The sequence below is a fragment of the Lipotes vexillifer genome, unplaced genomic scaffold (genome assembly GCF_000442215.2).
Source record: "Lipotes vexillifer unplaced genomic scaffold, Lipotes_vexillifer_v1.1 scaffold606, whole genome shotgun sequence".
NCBI classification, from domain to species: Eukaryota; Metazoa; Chordata; class Mammalia; order Artiodactyla; family Lipotidae; genus Lipotes; species Lipotes vexillifer.
This window is the reverse complement of record NW_006780574.1, coordinates 990,061-1,007,605: the sequence shown is the minus strand read 5'-3', so window position 1 is coordinate 1,007,605 and position 17,545 is coordinate 990,061. Positions and strand designations below refer to the sequence as shown.

General features: G+C 33.6%; 1 protein-coding gene across 1 annotated transcript in view; it reads right to left on the bottom strand.

Annotated features, from left to right (window-relative positions):
• The window catches only part of LRP1B (LDL receptor related protein 1B), a gene marked incomplete at its 5' end in the record, with an annotated part of 1,013,530 nt that overhangs the window by 162,601 nt on the left and 833,384 nt on the right, over positions 1 to 17,545 (bottom strand). The window contains 2 exons of the mRNA XM_007453725.1: positions 5,020 to 5,126; positions 11,985 to 12,101. Of these exons, the coding sequence (XP_007453787.1) occupies positions 5,020 to 5,126; positions 11,985 to 12,101 (224 nt within the window). The remainder of the gene's footprint in view (positions 1 to 5,019; positions 5,127 to 11,984; positions 12,102 to 17,545) is intronic.

Here is a 17,545-nt window from a genome sequence, read left to right as displayed (position 1 = left end):
TAGGGAAATGAAAGGGCTAAAACATATTTCTAAGCAAGTACAGCTGGTTCCTTGGGAGTGGGGTGGAAGGATGAATGTGAAACAACTAAGAATCCTAAGGCAATTCTGTCTTGCCTTGGCAAAACTTCCCCTAATGTTCTTTCTTTCCTCTTATTCCCATTTTTGTTCCCTCTGTACCTGTTGTTTTACAGTTTGGTTGCTGGTCATATTCTTTTTCCACTCTCCTGACATTTGTTCCTGTAGAACTGTGAAATGAACTGTCACAATTGGCATTTTCTGCTAGCTCGCATACAGATTTTATTTGGAAGTCAAATAAGATAGTAGTGATGCCTTTGGGGGCCTTTCAGTTCTTTATGTGAGATCAATGAAAGGGATCCACTAGGAATTTACTTTCCTTGAGTCTGACCGCTGTGGTTGAAATGGGATGCTCCAGTGAAATATCTTGCTGGGATGATGTTTTTCTGCCGTTTAGCAATTTCTACTGTTGCCAAAATCTATTTGTCTGCTCCTTTCACAAAAGGTGCAGCACTCTCACAGCTTGTGAAACTCCCAGTGAATGAAGTATATCCAACTATTACTCCCTGCTTCTTCCCAGTTTCATCCCATGTAAGAAAGAAGTTTATTTTCTAAATTCCTATAGTTTTCTCTTTGCTGATGGCAGTTTAGATTGCCTGCTATATAACTGATTTTCTTTTTTCCTTCTTTTCTTCTTCCCTTCTTCTCCCAGGTATTGAAAATTTACCATTTACTAGAGTTTCTTAAATAAGAATGCAAAGAAAACTAAGATTAGTCCCCGTATTTGATAAATTCTAATAGAAGACCAGCACCTAAACCAACAACTGCAATGAAATATACTGTCAAGATAAATGAATATGCTTTAAACATATGAATTCTTAAAGGTTTCACAAAAGGCTTCACAGAAGAAGTTTAAACAGAAATGGAACTAAGAAAAGATTTTTCATGTGTAAGGAGAATTAGAAATGTGCTGTATCTGAGAGGTAAGTTATGTAATGGGGCATGACGTTGGAGAAATAGCCCATGCACTGGTCATGAGAAAGTAATTTCATATATTTTGTTCACCACCTTCCTCTTCCATGCCCAGTACTATGCCTGGGACACATTCAATAAGTAAGCATTCAATAAAAACTGCTGAATAAATGGTTGAATGAATGAAGTAGCAAATGTAGAAAATCAGGAATATAAATTAACATTTTATGTAATTCAGGTCCACTAGGATAGGGATCATGTCTGTCTATGAATCAAGTGTCTAATATATGTGTTGATTATAACTGCTCAGTATATATTTATAGAATTAATTAATGTTTATCTCAGCAATAAGGCTAATTCAAGTAAAAGAGTTCAGTAACCAGTAACACTGGTCTATTTGTATTGACAATAACACAGAAGGTAATACTTCTAGACACTTCTTCTATCATCAGAAGATTTTGATTTATAATAGATTACAGTATAGTTGATGCAGTGCGTCTGTGTTTATATTTGTGGGGTATTTAATTATCTTAGACATTTAAAAACATACAGAAAAATAGAGAGAATAGAATAATAAGACCCATGTGCTCATCATGCATATTTAACAATTATCCACACTTGGCTATTCATGTTTCATAATCCTCTCCCCCAATTTATTTATATTCTGAACTTTAACATAACAACGATAGCTTCAGAAAATTAACAGTATCATGGAATTAACAAAAATTTCTTAAAGTTATTTCCAATCCACATTAAAAAGTTTCTTATTTTCTTAACTATATAAAAATATGGTTTGGTAAAAGAAGGATGTAAAAGATGTCTATACACTGAGTTTGATTTGAGTTTCTTTTAATGCGTAACTATTTTCCATTCCCCCACTTTTTTTAAATGCCATTTACTACTTGAAGGAACCAGGTCATTTGCTCTATAGAATGTCCCACATTCTGATTTTGGCTGAGTGAATCCCAAGAATGTTGATACCTTAGCAACCTCCAAAGTAACAACTGAGCTTTTATTTGTTTAAGTATTATTATGAATGCATGTATTTTTGTACATTTATTGTATTTCAATATATTACAGTCATTTGTTTTTTTTTTTTCTGATGCTCAAATTGTCCTTTTTGTCAGTGGAAAGCCCTGCAATTTTGCTCCTATGTACTCTGGACACTATCCCAATAGCCTTGTTTTCTGGCTTGACAAGATGTTAGTGGCTCATTTTGTCAATTGCCTTTCTCAGACCTAGAATTAAACATTTCTTAAAGGGGTTTTGATTCTGTTAATTGGAAAATGTATTTAGAGGTCATGATGTGAATGTTAGAGATAGTTTTTAAGGCTGTGATGTCATTGGTTTTAGGATTTTTCAGTGGCGGAGCTAAGAATATATATTTTTAAAAAGAGAAAAATAAATCAAGATCTCAAACTGATACTTTTGAATTTAATTACAGGACTTTTATTTACTTTCATTGTTTCTAGATTTGTATCTCCTTTATTTTACTCAAAAATTTTGAGTGTTAATAATATTTTAAAAATTTAACATTTGAACTATCCTACTCTTAAGATATTGATATATGAAATTCAAATTAGCAAAACCAATGTTATTATTTAACAACACATCTACGAATACAGTTTAAGATTCTTTTACATTTCTTTTTGTCCTTACAGTATATTATACTGGATGCAGAGGCCATATATTATATTTTAAAGGCACTTTAAATAGTTTTTCTCTGTGTTTGCCACTAACTTGATACACAATTACATTGATCCAAGTTTTTGGTTTCTTTTTTTTTGCTTTGGCTGGAAATTAACAAACGAATTCAGTTAACATTCATGCAAAATTAATCCTCACAATTTTCTTTTGTTCCTAATATGAGAATGTCCTGTATGTAATTATGCTTTCTAGCCATTTGTTCAGCTCACCTTTTTATTTGTTTGTTTGTTTGCTTTCCTTGTCAATGAAACCTATCATGCTAGATTTTAGAAAGGAAATAGAAATCAGCTGCCCATAGTGTTAGCCACTTCCTTACATATAGACTATACCAAATGTCTGTAAATGTAGAGAAAGGCCACCTTTCAGAGAGTTAATTTAATTCCCTAGGGACAATATCATAAAACTGTCCAGATAATGGAGATATATTCGGCCATCAGAGAACTATTTCCATGAACTTACGGCATGAGAGAAACGGCATGGATAAGGATGTCTACTTTCATGTGAATAAGATTTTGAAAAAGAAGTGCTTGATTCTGTCTATGTATGTTGGACATCTAGTGAACAACATGCAAGATGAAATCACAAGCCTTAAGCAATATATCCCCACCTCTTGATGTTTCACAATTACATGGTGCTGACGGAACACATTTTTTTTTTTTTTTTTTTTTTTTTTTTTGCGGTATGCCGGCCCCTCACTGCTGTGGCCTCTCCCGTTGCGGAGCACAGGCTCCAGACGCACAGGCTCAGCGGCCATGGCCCACGGGCCCAGGTGCTCCGCGGCACGTGGGATCCTCCTGGACCAGGGCACGAACCCGTGCCCCCTCCATCGGCAGGCAGACTCCCAACCACTGCGCCACCAGGGAAGCCCCATGGAACACATTTTTTTTAAAGAAAACAAAAACAAAACATTTTAATGATGTGGATGAATTTATGTGAAATATATTTTCCTCACTGGGAAACGTTTAATACAATTTTTGAGTAAATAGATACTAAGGAAATATGTAGCTGAGGAATGTAAGACTTGAACTTCCCTGTGCATTTTTAAAAATTTCATTTTGACTTGTTTTGTGAATAGCCCCATGAATAGAAATAGTATTTTTCATCTTCTCCTAAGTGACCTTTGTAGCCTAAAGGTTTAAGTTTTCTGGACTTCAGGTGAGAAATTAAGTGCATTGGTTTCCAAAATCTAGACTCTTTTATGTGATTAGGGGAACTTTTCCAAGATAGAGAATGGAGAAGAATTGTCCAAACTTGGTAAGAATACCTGAAGGCTGGTAAAGATCTAGTTAGTGTGGGCTCTCTCATTAATAGAGACCTGCAGTGTCTCCCAAAGAGGCGGGTAATCAGTGGATACTTAAGGAAGCCGAACCTGAAACACAGAAACCTTCAGAGAAGCAGGAGGATTCCTTCTTGCCAAGCCCACAGTCAGTGGGAGGCCCTTTGTGAGGGTAGGTACATATTCGAGTCAATATCATCTAGGGAGGTCTAGGGAGTCACTGTGTATCAGGAGGAGCCATGGTGGCCACTGAGCTCCAGAGACCTCATTTTTCCTTCATCTCTGACTGGACTTGATTACACAAGGTCTATGTTCCTGATAGTAACACAAGAAATCATTAACAGAGAAAATCACTATTTTCTCATAGTAATCACAGTGATTATTACTGTGTGTCATGTATTATTTTTAAAGCATCATGGAGTGATTAATATCTGTAACATGAATACACAGATGCATAAGTAATGAATTGCGTGAAGTTTTATAAATGTTAGCACAATCTAAGATTACAGAATTATCCAGAGAAATTCTAAACTTTTTCACTTAACTGTGTGTATGTAAAGCTTATTATAAATGGATTGTGATTCATCATCTAAGCTAAGCTAAACCTGCGGTTTCATAAAAATTGATGACCCATATCTAAGTCTATAAGACTATATGTACTGAAGAAAGGGACTGGGGAGAAGAAACTGTTTAAAATGCATAAAAATATTAGTCCTGACTATAAATACTGCAGCAAATTTATGAACAAATTCACAGATGGCAAGGGCATCAGCTATAGGGAATAGGGTTTCCAAACATCTTATTCCCAACCCAGCCATTCACCACTTGAGGTAAAAGAGACTATAAAATTAACTGTCAATAGTAGCACAAGAGCTTTTCCCTGTGCTGGATGTGTGTAGCATGGCACTTAGATATAATACTTATCTCAGTGTGTCAGGAGCAAAATGCATTCAGAGCTGTCCTGTCACACTCCTTGAAATAAATAATAATTACGAATGCAATTTTAAGGAACTGCTTTATTTTTTGTTTGATTTTGCAAAGATGCCTACCTCATCAGAGCCATCTGCACAATCAAAATCTCCATCACACCAAAACCTTGAAGAAACGCAGTCCCCATTGGCACAGAGAAAATCTTTCACTGTACAGGTTTGTGGTTCTGGGGACAGAAAAATAGCACAGGGTTATTCTATTATATGCAACTTCATTCTAAAATTTATATGACATACAACATGAGGTAGCATTAAGAAAATAAAGGTTAGCCAAGCAGAACAAATAAATTGTTTAGAAAAAATGTTTCATGAAGGATCTATGGTACATAATATAATGATTTTTCAAATTTATTTTTAAAGTCATGAATAGAAAGTGGCATTATAGAAACAAATTGAAAAAAAGACAAAAGATAAATAGCCTACTGTTTAATAAAAATGCAGCAGCAAAGTAAATTAAAAGGCATAAAAATCTACACATTAAAACAAAACAACAATCTTTTCCAGTTGAAATTCTAAGTCATTTTATGTATTTACTTAAAGCAAGTAAGACATTTTGTTACTCCCTGTGGGTACCCAGGGCTGTTTATTTACTGAAGATTCTAGAATTTGGCTCTTGACTTTTTATTACATATTCTAATGACTTTCTAATTCTTCAATTTTGTCCCCAGAAAATCCAGAGCTCCTAGAACTAAATTATACATGGGGGTATTATTGGACAGGACTGGGTGGGTAAGGATTGAAGAGGCAGGAGGAGACTCTTTTTTGAAAATTGCCTCTTTATTCATGCAATTGTTTTCTTATGCCCTATATAATTTACCTGCCATTTTAGATAATTTCCCAATTTAATTTAATTATGCTTCACCATATTCCACATAGGACATAAGCCAAATATTGTGACTTGCTATTTGGCTTCATTCCTATGTGGAATATGTTTCATCTGGACAATGAAGTAGGATTGCAGAAATTTGTTCCTGCAGGTAATCAATATGACTGCTGGGCATCATCTATTGTTTGCTTTTGTTTCTCCAAAGAGAACTGATATCTGGTATGATGAGAGAACCCCTTCTTGTTTTCCCCCAGTCATTAACTGTATTTACAGCTGTCTCACACACAATAATATTCTTGTTTGGATGAAAGAGAAATAGGTAACTGAAATTAAATTTAAGGAATATACATATGGGGCTTCCCTGGTGGCGCAGTGCTTGAGAGTCCGCCTGCCGATGCAGGAGACGCGGGTTCGTGCCCCGTTTCGGGAAGATCCCACATGCCGCGGAGCGGCTGGGCCCGTGAGCCATGGCCGCTGAGCCTGCGCGTCCGGAGCCTGTGCTCCGCAAATGGGAGAGGCCACAACAGTGAGAGGCCCGCATAACGCAAGAAAAAAAAAAAAAAAAAAAAGGAATATACATATGAAGCATACTTTTCTACATAAAGATTGTGCATAATTCAGCCTGTATTTGAATATTGCTCTATACAATCACTAGGTTTCTAGCTATAGGGTAACATCTTGAATGTTTGTTATCATCAAGCCTCCTACATTTCTATATAAAGACCCCTTCTGAGAACACTGGAAGAGCTGTGAAAAGTGGAATATGTATCAGAGCTTTTTGCTCTGCTCTGGGACTTTACTTTAAAATGTGAACTTCAGACTATAAATAAGATAAGATGCTTATCAGTAGCATGATAAGGGGGGGGCCCCTCTCATTTTTCAATACTCCTTTGTTTAGACAGCGTGGCAAGAACAGTTTCTCTTTTTGACTTTGCACTATATTTATACGTATTACATTTTAATTTTAGAAACAACTTTATTAATACTAATATTATTAATTATAACAATAATAAAAATTACCAGCTACTGATTTCTTGTTTGTTGTTAGGCACTAGGTGAAGTTAATGCCAAGTACTTGAATTAGCTCGTAAGTTAATATTTACAACTCTGTAAGGTAGGTGCTATCGTTGGATCCTTTTTTAGATGAGTAAATTGAGGCACAGAGAGGATAAGAAATTTACTCCAAATCACCCAGCAGGCAAAAGAGCTAGTATTGAACTTGAACCTAGACAACCTGATACCAGGGCCTATACTTTTACTGCTAGGCCATATCATTGCCTCCTATACCACTGAAGAAGTAATAAGCGCTCACCTATTTCAGGAATTGACATTAGAGCCCTGAAAAGTCAAGTCAATTGTCCAAGGCACATGTCTAGCAATGTCTATTTCACTTTACAATAATAATAAAAGAAAACGCTTTTTCTCTTTGTATCCATCCATACTGAAGCTGTTTCACCCTCCATCTATTTGCAGACACAGGCAGTTTTATTCTCAGGGAAAAGAAATTATAGTAAAATAAATTAATTAATCAATGCTCAATTCATCAAACGATGGTAAATAACATTAAAATATTTTCATTAAATAATAAAGAGAGAGTACATCTAAAACATAGTATATTCAGATGTTTTAAAACAGCAGTAGAATCATTTTATTTCCTGGACATGAGGGTATCCAAACAGGATAATTCTTCCTTTAATATTCTAATTTACCTTTATTCTAATTAAAAGCAAGTGTGTTTATCATGTGCTAAGTAGCAATAATTTCACAGGGTTTTACACACTGCTATGGGGAGGGCTGGATGTCGCTGATGCAGGGTTATAAAAAAGTTGCATAGCCAGTAGTTCAAGGCATTTGCCCAATAGTTCCACAGAACATTTGATCTATAAAGACTTGTCTTACAATTGTTAATTATCCCGTTCCAATATGGGTGCAAAGGAACTGAAAGACTTGCTTGGAAAAGCATTTTTCAATACAAATGGAAATTCTGTATGCTTCTACCATGTTGTTAAAAAATGCCAGCAAATCTACTTCTGAATAATAATCCTGAATTATTTATACATACACAAATGACATCAAGGAATGGGGAAGCTAATCTGCTTCTAACTCTCATCTATATGCCTTAGAATTTTTTGCTACTAGTTATCTCAAAAAGAAATTCTCTCTTGAGGAAAATGTAATTTTGTTATGAGAGAAGATCCTAAGTGATTGTACTCTCTAATTGTTTATCTTGCCTTTGATCTTTTCAGGATAAAGTAAAAGACCAATTTTTAGAACTTGGTGTGATAGTTGGCACTTTTCTTGTGAAAAAGAACAAAAAAATGACTATACCTGAAATCTAACCCATCTGGAAAGAAAATTTAAATGTGACATTTTCCCTAGTATTTCTAAAATGTTTTTCCCACACTGACTTGGTCTGATATTACCTATTCCTCAGATCTAAAATAGATAGGGAATCCCATACATGAACGATTAACCAGGTTTTCCATAACTCTCATTTAAACATGCCAGATTAACAGCCAAGAAGCCTTTACAGGGCATGTTTCAGAAGGCTGATTCTATAATAAGGATAAAAAATAAAGGCACAGTATAAATTGGTCACTTCCTTTGATACTAGTGAAGGCACAAACATACTGCCTCAGAATTGAAACAAACTATGAGAGCCGTCTTGCACAAAATCTAAGAAGCTATATTCAGAAAATAAAAGCAACTTTCAAAGCCACAGAGTTAGTGGCATAGCAGAAAAGCTTCCAGACTCCAATTTCTCCACTGATTATACTATCATAAACCCTCGGTGATAAGTTCAAAAGTTATATCAATGTGGGTGTGAGCATCTGAGGAGAATTTTTAGAATACAATTAGTATAACTGACATGCTATACAAAAAATCTTTTCATATAAATTCAGTGTGAAAGTACTAGAAATTCAAATAAGGCAGATGCAGCTTGTCTTTCTACATAAACCTTGATCTAGTTGATCAAATTATTTGATACTTTAAAATCTACTGGAATGCTAGTTACTTCTTAATAATGCAAAGATATGAAATTATTTTGCACATCAATTACTTAGAAGGCATACATGCTATACATATATTTGTTGCTGATGAAAATAGTAGAGATGTCAAGATTTCTCAAATATTTCCAAACCTTTGATCCAGATTACAAAATTACTCCAATAACAATGAAATTTTCTTATTTTTAAGAGCAGAAATCATTGCTGAAGCAAAGTGTCTCTGCTGAACACTTAACAAGGGAAATGATCATCATCAGATGATGAAATGACAATGGACTAATTATCTTATGTAGATATAAAACATTAGAAAGCATATTAAACTAATACATAGCTGGCAGTTAATTGCTCCACTGCTATTCCAGCTCTTCCCGTACCTATGGCTGGAATGTTTCCAATACAATTTAAAACGTTAATTCATTATATATGATTCATAAACAAAGAAGCCCAAAAGAAAATTTTAAAATACATTGCTAATATTATAAATATGTGTCAGGCACTGTGTTAGACCATGGTACATAGCCCTACTCCTTAGACCATCTCCAGATATTTAAGTAGGAACTCAGATAAATGTGATAAAGAAATGAGTGAGGCAATGGAATGCAAGCGAATGTTGTGTGATAGTATGCAGGCCTGTAAAAAAAAAAAAAAATGCATGTTGCTATTGTATAAGGCCAATTTACTATCTCTGGTATGTTTCACTACTTAATAAGAGCTAACAATAAATGACAAAATGTGCACTAAAATGCATATCGTTGACTAATAACATTTAGAAAACATAATAACATTATACCACTGCCCTTTTGGGTATATTTTTGTCATCTATATATATTATAATTATATATATAAAATTGTGTGATATATATAATATAGTCATAATTACAATATATATTATAATTATGTATATATAATTATAATAGTTCTGTTGTAGTTATATACATATTATTATAATAATTTCAATTGATAATAAGATATTGGAAATATCTTGAAAGCATTTTAATACAGCAACAGTATTTTTTCTAAGGCTGACTTCTACAGGACTAGTCTCTTGGTGTTCCCTATAGATATACTGTACTTTTTCTTCTCATTCTTCAGAGACTCAGCTTCTGTCTATGTGGAACTGGCATTTTCAATGCTAAATCTTCCCATTTTTCTGGCCTAGTCAAGATGGTATCTTCAAACACCACTCAATGATGTAGAGCCCATGATCCTTTCTCTTACATATTCTTACATGTTTAACATGTTACCCACTCTGATACTTATACTGTGTATGCCTTCTATTCTTCCATGTCACAACTATAATATGGTTCATTCCTGTTCACTGTCATCTCTCCTCTGCAAATTCATCAATATTACTTGTCTTAGCCACAAGCTCAGAGTGAGTAGGAACTAAAAGAGATACACACATAACTGGGTATTTTATACTGCAATGCTTGATACTGCAGTCAATTCCCTTGCTTTTTCTTAAGGGCTCTGTGGCTACAATGATTTACCACTGTTTCCACGGTGACAAGTGAGAGGCAATGTTCCTTCTCCTTGCTTTCTTGCATCAGAAGATGACTTTTAGGAGATGTCAGCAAAATGATATTCAGCCACTTAAGAAACCCCAGGAGACTCAGAAGTGAGCTTTCTCAACACTTCATTCTTCTTCATTTCTCATTAAAGCAGTAACCTAACTTCTCACACAATTTAAATTACCACTTGAATAAAGGGTCTTCCAAGATGTGAGTCTCCTGTGTTGCCTTCCCATCTACCCTCTCTTGTTTTCAATATCCTTCAGTCACAGGCATTTCCTCTCAGGTATATTATTGATAACTAACACTAAATGTATCCAAAACTAAGCTAAGTAGTTATCTGTGTATTTAAGCTCTGAAATACAAATAAAATAAATTAAAAGTATATAATAATTGTTTCTTTTTTATATTTCTCCTCTATTCTTACCACCATCACCCCATTAGATTTTTATTTTAATCACTGGACAGAATCTGAAAACATGCTATATAAAAATTGTTTTTTTAATTACTGATTAAAGGAATCTAGAACACTCTAATGACTCTCTGCAATACTCTTTACCTTTCTAAAGAGTACAATCAGTTGGGAGATATCTATGTGAAGAGGGAGTAATAATAGTAATACTTTCTATATTCAAAGTATTTCATAATCATAATGATCCAGAGATTTCATAATTAATGTACCTGATACTCAAACACTATTCAGATTAAATTCTGAAAGTTATTCAAAACATTAGTTGACATTTTGCAAACGGAACATCCAAGTGGATTATTAAAGCTGTGACTCTACTAATCGTATGCTTTTATATAATATATCCCCATGCTTTAATATAACAATTCCTATTTTGTCTCCTGTATCTTGGGAAATGAATGCTCTAAGTCCAATGCATAAGAGTAGACATTATTGTTATCATAAAATCCTTTGTGGGAGTAGCAGAATGTAAATATTTAATCAATGGAATTTGACTATTATATTATTTTGAACATGATTATATTGCCTCTTTATTTAAACAGCAGCATAAGAAAGTGCCAGTGAGAAATACATTCAGAAATTAATGCTAGAAGATAGAGATACTATCACAATTTTACATACTGTCATGCTTCTTAGAAAATAAAATTGTTGGTTAATTAATGTCTTTTAAATTTATTACATAAAAATGCAGGAGGCAGATGATGATAATAGCTTTATTCTATTTTGAGAGAAAAGCATCCTGAATACATATGGTGTTCACCATTCCAGAGAGAATAAATGATATTTCACTGAAAGATGCTCTTGGGTGAATTAGTAGTGTAAAAGGATTTGAGACAAATAAAATGAATTCCATCCATTAAAGAATGATATGTTTTGTACTGTCTCCATATCATTCAGCTCTTTGTATGAATTTGCATCAAGGGCTACCTTCATTGCATACTAATGTGTTGCATTAAACCTCATGATACTTTCATACTAATTCTGATAGATGTAAGAAAATAACTCCCAGGATGAGCATTTCAATAATTCTACCGTTTGAGATTTAGGTCAATTTAGTCTGAATAGTCTTGTTCAAATGTGAATATATGTATAAAAATGTGAGCTGCAGGACAGACAGGTTCAAATTCATACCTTAACCAAACTAAAAATTGCTATCCTGCTTATTGAATACACTGTCAAGCTTGCAACGTTCTCAAGCAAGAGTTACTTACTACAGTTTTCTTCATCTGAATTATCACTGCAGTCATTTTGGCTATCACACCACCAGTGATCTGGAATACAGTTGTTGTTTTTACACTGGAATTCATGAGGACCACAAGTCTTTTTATCTGTAATGGAAAGAACCAGAATTTGCATCATTGACTTCCATAAAGACATCCCTCACGATGTCCTCACTGCCATGCCAAATCCAGGGGACATGATATTTCCTCAGATCTCAAGTCAGTTACTAACTGAGAGCATCCCTAGGAAAAATTGAAGGCAAGTTCTGAATAAAATTTCATTGTAAACTAATTACAAAGTAACTGATTGGACCACCACTCAAAGTCAACACAAATCAATCAGTAAAAATAAAGATCAAAATTATCCAAAACTACCTTTCTCTTTAGAACACTCATTTCCAAAGCCACCTTCTATTTCTGATATAAAGCAGCAGCTATAAAGAAATTATTAAACTCTGGTTGTCATCTTGTCTTCCTCCCTTATAAGTTCTTACTCAAAATCTACCTGTGGTCAGCTGATCTAAACTCATAGATTGTAATAGCGCCTAATGTGTACAGACCTTGAAAATTCTTAAAGTGCCATTTCACTTAAACCTCTAAATAATCCCACTGAGTATCAGGAGATGTATTAACTAGCCCTTCACTTTACAGATGACAAAACAGATACTCTTAGAAGTTTAAGAACTTGATGCATTTTCACTACTTTTAAATGGCACAGCCAATATCAAAAAAGTGTGCTTTGACTCCTGATTTAGTGTTCTTTACAACAAACCTGTGTCCATAGGATCCAGAATCAAAATTCATGCAATAAGAATTTATGCAGAATTTAGGTCATATATTTTTACATTTTCATAAGAGTAATATCCAGCTGTTTATAATCTACAGCAGCACTTCTTAAACTTTACTGTGTCTACATATTAATTAGTTGGGAATTTTGCTAAAATGGAGATTGTGATTGGGTAGATCTGGAATTCTAACAAGTTCTCTAAGTGACAACATCATCCTCAGTCTATGGCACACACTGAGTACCAAGGGTCAAAAGCATCAAGATGGTATAAATTCAAATACATAAAATAATAAGAGTAACGATGTCATTGCACAATTTAGGATACATTTTTCTTTCACATACTTAGATCAACTCCTTATTCTCAGCCATGTTAGAGATGGACAGTGAAGTGTTCAATGATTCAGATTAGTAAAATAAATTAACTAAAGGAGAAGATAAGCTATTTGGTGGTGCTTGCTATTCTTTACTTCAGAATGCATCTTATAAAATTCAGATTTAAATAAGATTATGAAAACAAAAGTGATTTAGGTTTAATTATGAAAATTAAGTAATGATCATATATTGAAGATCCAGCCCACCTCTTGCATAAGCATTTTCATAAACATGATCACACTCAATCTTCAAAACATCCCTAAGAAGTACTATTACATGCATTTAAATAAATGAGAAAAATAAGAAAGGGTTTAACTGATTTCTCCAATTTTACAAAGGTCTTAAATGGCAAAGGAGGAATTTATATACAGATCCTTCTCAAGAAACATTTTGCATTTTGTAGAAATTCTCATGATAGACTTCAAATGCATTGTTCTACTAATAAGTGTATATTATATATAGCCTAATATATATATATATGCATATAGATAGATAGATATTAATAGATAGATAGAGAGAGAAAGAGAGAGAGAATATTTCCCTGCCTCTCTTCCATCCTGCCTGCCTACCTGCCTATCTGCTAATGATTACTCAGAACCTAATTTGTGTCACTGTGTTGAGTGCTATGTTTTGTAATATATCCTTTTTGCCTGTGTTATACCTCACTTTAGATTTAAAAATTGGTTTAAAATCTACAGAAGTTCTAATGTAGTATTATGTACATCTCAATCAAGCAATATGTCAGGATGATTGGAACTTAAATAATAAGTCTTGAAAATATGGGATTTGATACTGAAGTATTTAGATGGTTATTTCATTTTGTCAATTAAAACAAACTCCTCTGAAACTACTACTCTAGGTAACATTAGTTTTATTTATTCCTTGACATGTGTTGCTTGCATTATTTTAGAATATTGCTTAAAATTTTTAGAATAGAAGAATATAAGAAAGGGCAGTATGGATCAGTCAAATAGACCATTTGACTTAGTATTACAACATTGTCCCCAAGCAATTCTCCATGACTACAAAAGGTTAACAATCAGTACTAAATATCAACACAACGTGTTTTTAAGTTTTTCCCCCCTAAATCCTTGTACTTTTGTTTTCTATGTTTAATTTTTTTTTTCATATTTTGTGTTTCAAAGAGACCTGAACTAATTTCTTAACAAGAGAAAGTTACAGTTCATTGCTAAGGTTTCAATTTGGGGCGTGCAGAAACAGTACGTGGAAAGGTTAATTGCCTTAGGTAAGGTTACTCGAATTTTATGTTTCCAAGTTATTTAACTTTTTGATCCATGACACTGCTTATAAAAATTACAAATACAAACTATATAAACTATATAGACTTTTTCTGCATTTAAAATCTCCCTTGAGGAGAATATATATATATATATACACACACATTATATATATATACACATTATCTATATATATATATACACATTATATACATACATATATATATATATATATATATATATATATATATATACACACACACATTATATATACTTTTCTTTAGTAAGGTGTAAAACAGCAGTTCTCAAATTGGCTTCACATTAAAATCACCTAGGGAACTTTAAAAAATCCCTTTGCTTAGTCCATATCCCATATCAATAAAATCAGACTCTCTGGGGTGGAACCCACACATCAGTATTTTTACTAAAACAAGTTGAGTGATTTCAATGAGCAGCCAATATTGAAAATCACCAGTGCCCCCAAAACTGATTGTAGAACAGAACACATATAATCCCAAATTGTAATACTTTTGTATAACTAAAATACTCACAATATGTAGCGCTTTCTATTAATTCATATTGTTAAGCAGCATTGGAACTATGCTTTATTTCATTTTTTGATATTATAAATTTGGAGAAAAATATAGTTTCAAACAAGTTTGAAAACGTGTTTTCTTTGTTTAATACATTTTCATATGAATTGTAGATACTCAAGAAAAATTTGATCCTCTCAGAAAGGTGGAGTGAGGGACCACCAAAACACAAAACTATATGTAATGCATACTGCAGTATTATTGGTGCTTCTTTGTATATGCTTTGCCTATTTCTGAAAAGAAATAAAAGAATCTGGTGCTGTGATGTCTTGCAGAGCAAGAACTAGGGAAGTGGACTGAGAAACAGGGGTGAAAGAGAGATTTAAGTTTCTCTTTGTACTAAAAGGAATCCAAAGGAATCCATAAACTGCTGGAATTAATAACTGAATTTGAGAAGGCCATAGGATACAACGTCAATGTATATATTTAATTATACTTCTGTATATTAGCAATAACAAAACATTAAACTTAAAGAAAAACTTTTACAATGGTATCAATAAAACAACAAATACCTAGAAATAAAACTAGTGAAATTTGTGTAAGACCTTCATACTGAAAACTATAAAAATTGCTGAGAGAAAGTGAATAATGTCCAAGAAAATGCAGTGATATATCATGCTCATGGATTAGAAAACTCAAATTGCTATAATTTTCTCTAAATGAATATACAGAATTAATGAAACCCCTATAAAAATTCCAGCAAGTTATTTTTGAGGGAATAGGTTATCCTAATCTAATTACTTTTAAGAAATAGATTATTCTAAAATTATATTGCAATGCAAAGGATCTAGAACAATCAACTAATACTGAAAAAAGAACAAAGTTAGAGTATTTACAGTACCTTATTTCCAGTTACTATAAAGTTATAGTAATCATGAGAGTAGAGTATTAAGCAAAATGAAACCAGAAATATAAGACTACACATATAGTCAACTGATTTCAACAAAGGCTCCAAATCAGTTTAATAGGGAAAGGAAAGTCTTTTTAAGCAACTACTACTGAAACAAGTGGCTATCTATATGAAAAAGGTAAATTTCAACCTATCATACCCATACACAAAAATTAATCTGAGATGATCATAAATGTAATATAAAGCTTCTAGAATATAGGAAGTTATTTTCATAATCTTGGAGTAGGCAAAGACTTCTTAGATAGAACACACAAAATAATAATGAGAAAAATTGGTAAATTGAACTTAACCAAAATTGAATTTTTTTATTCTTTAAAAGACATCATTGAGAAAATGAATTGGCAAATTTTTCTTCACATTCAAAAGTGAAATATTGGAAATATGGAGTTTCTGTTGCTCTTGCTAATGTTCTTTTGTAATCATCACTATCTATCTTCCAGTTCAGGAAACATGATGATTACAGACAGTTCGGTAACAGGCAATGACTTTTGTTACAAAAAAAGTAATATAGTCACAGAAACACTGAGGCAAAAAAAAAAACTATGAGAAGTTGAGCCTCCATCATGGTATCTCCTTGCTTCCTTGTATTCCAGATGATAACGCTGTAGAGTCAGAAGTATGGTGTTAGAAGTGGAGTTAGAACTGGAGCACCTTCTTTTGTAGAAAAGCTTGTCTCATCTTGGGGGCAGGATAACCATCTGTTAACTATCAAGGCATAACTTCTTTCTGTAGATGTCATTATGTTCTTTCTTTAAATCAACCTTATAGTTTTTATCTCTCACTCTAAGTCCCCCTCCAGGTCTCTGTTAGCATCATATGGAAATGAATACCTATATATGCTGCTCACAAATATTCTAAACCTCGTTGACTGGTCATGAATTCCAGAACAGTGATGATACAAGGAAATATATTCTCTTCCTTATGTTCTATAGTAGGTAGGATTTATTGGCACATACTTTTTGGCTGAAATGAACATAATAGATATAAAACATTATTATTGACTTTTTTTGTCCTTTTGAAACTACTATATCCACCCCTGGTGAAGCTGTTATTCATGGGCTATTGCCTCCTCTGTCACAGGGGAGGACCATATGACCCAAGGTGGCCTCATCCCCTAGACCACAATTGGTCCACAACAGTCATGTTATTGATATTTACAAAAATATTTTACAGCTTAAACCTGATAGATAATTATTCTTCCTTAGCATTAAAGAGGTATGGAGGAGGGCAGTGCAGAGATTGTATGGTGGCTAGATGTCCTAAGGAACACGGATTTCTATCATTCTGCTCCACCATCCATCCTAACTAATGGCTACCATTTTTCTTAGTCATTTCATGGCCCAAGATGACTACTAGTGCTTGAGTCATCACCTTGCAGGCCTGAAGGAGTAACGGCAGAGAGGCAAAAGAAGAAGGCTTTTTACTTTAAGAAAACTCCCTTAACGTATTCTTCCTGGAAGTTCCACACAATACTTCTGCTTACATTTCAATGGTCAGAACTTAGTCATGTGACAATATCTAGCTTCAAGGGGAGATGAGAAATGTGATGACATTCTGAATAGCAATGTGTCAACAAAAGACTTAGGGCTCTGTTTCTAAGGGGAAAGTGAAAAAATGGGTATATTGATAGGCAATTTAGGAGTCTCTGTCAA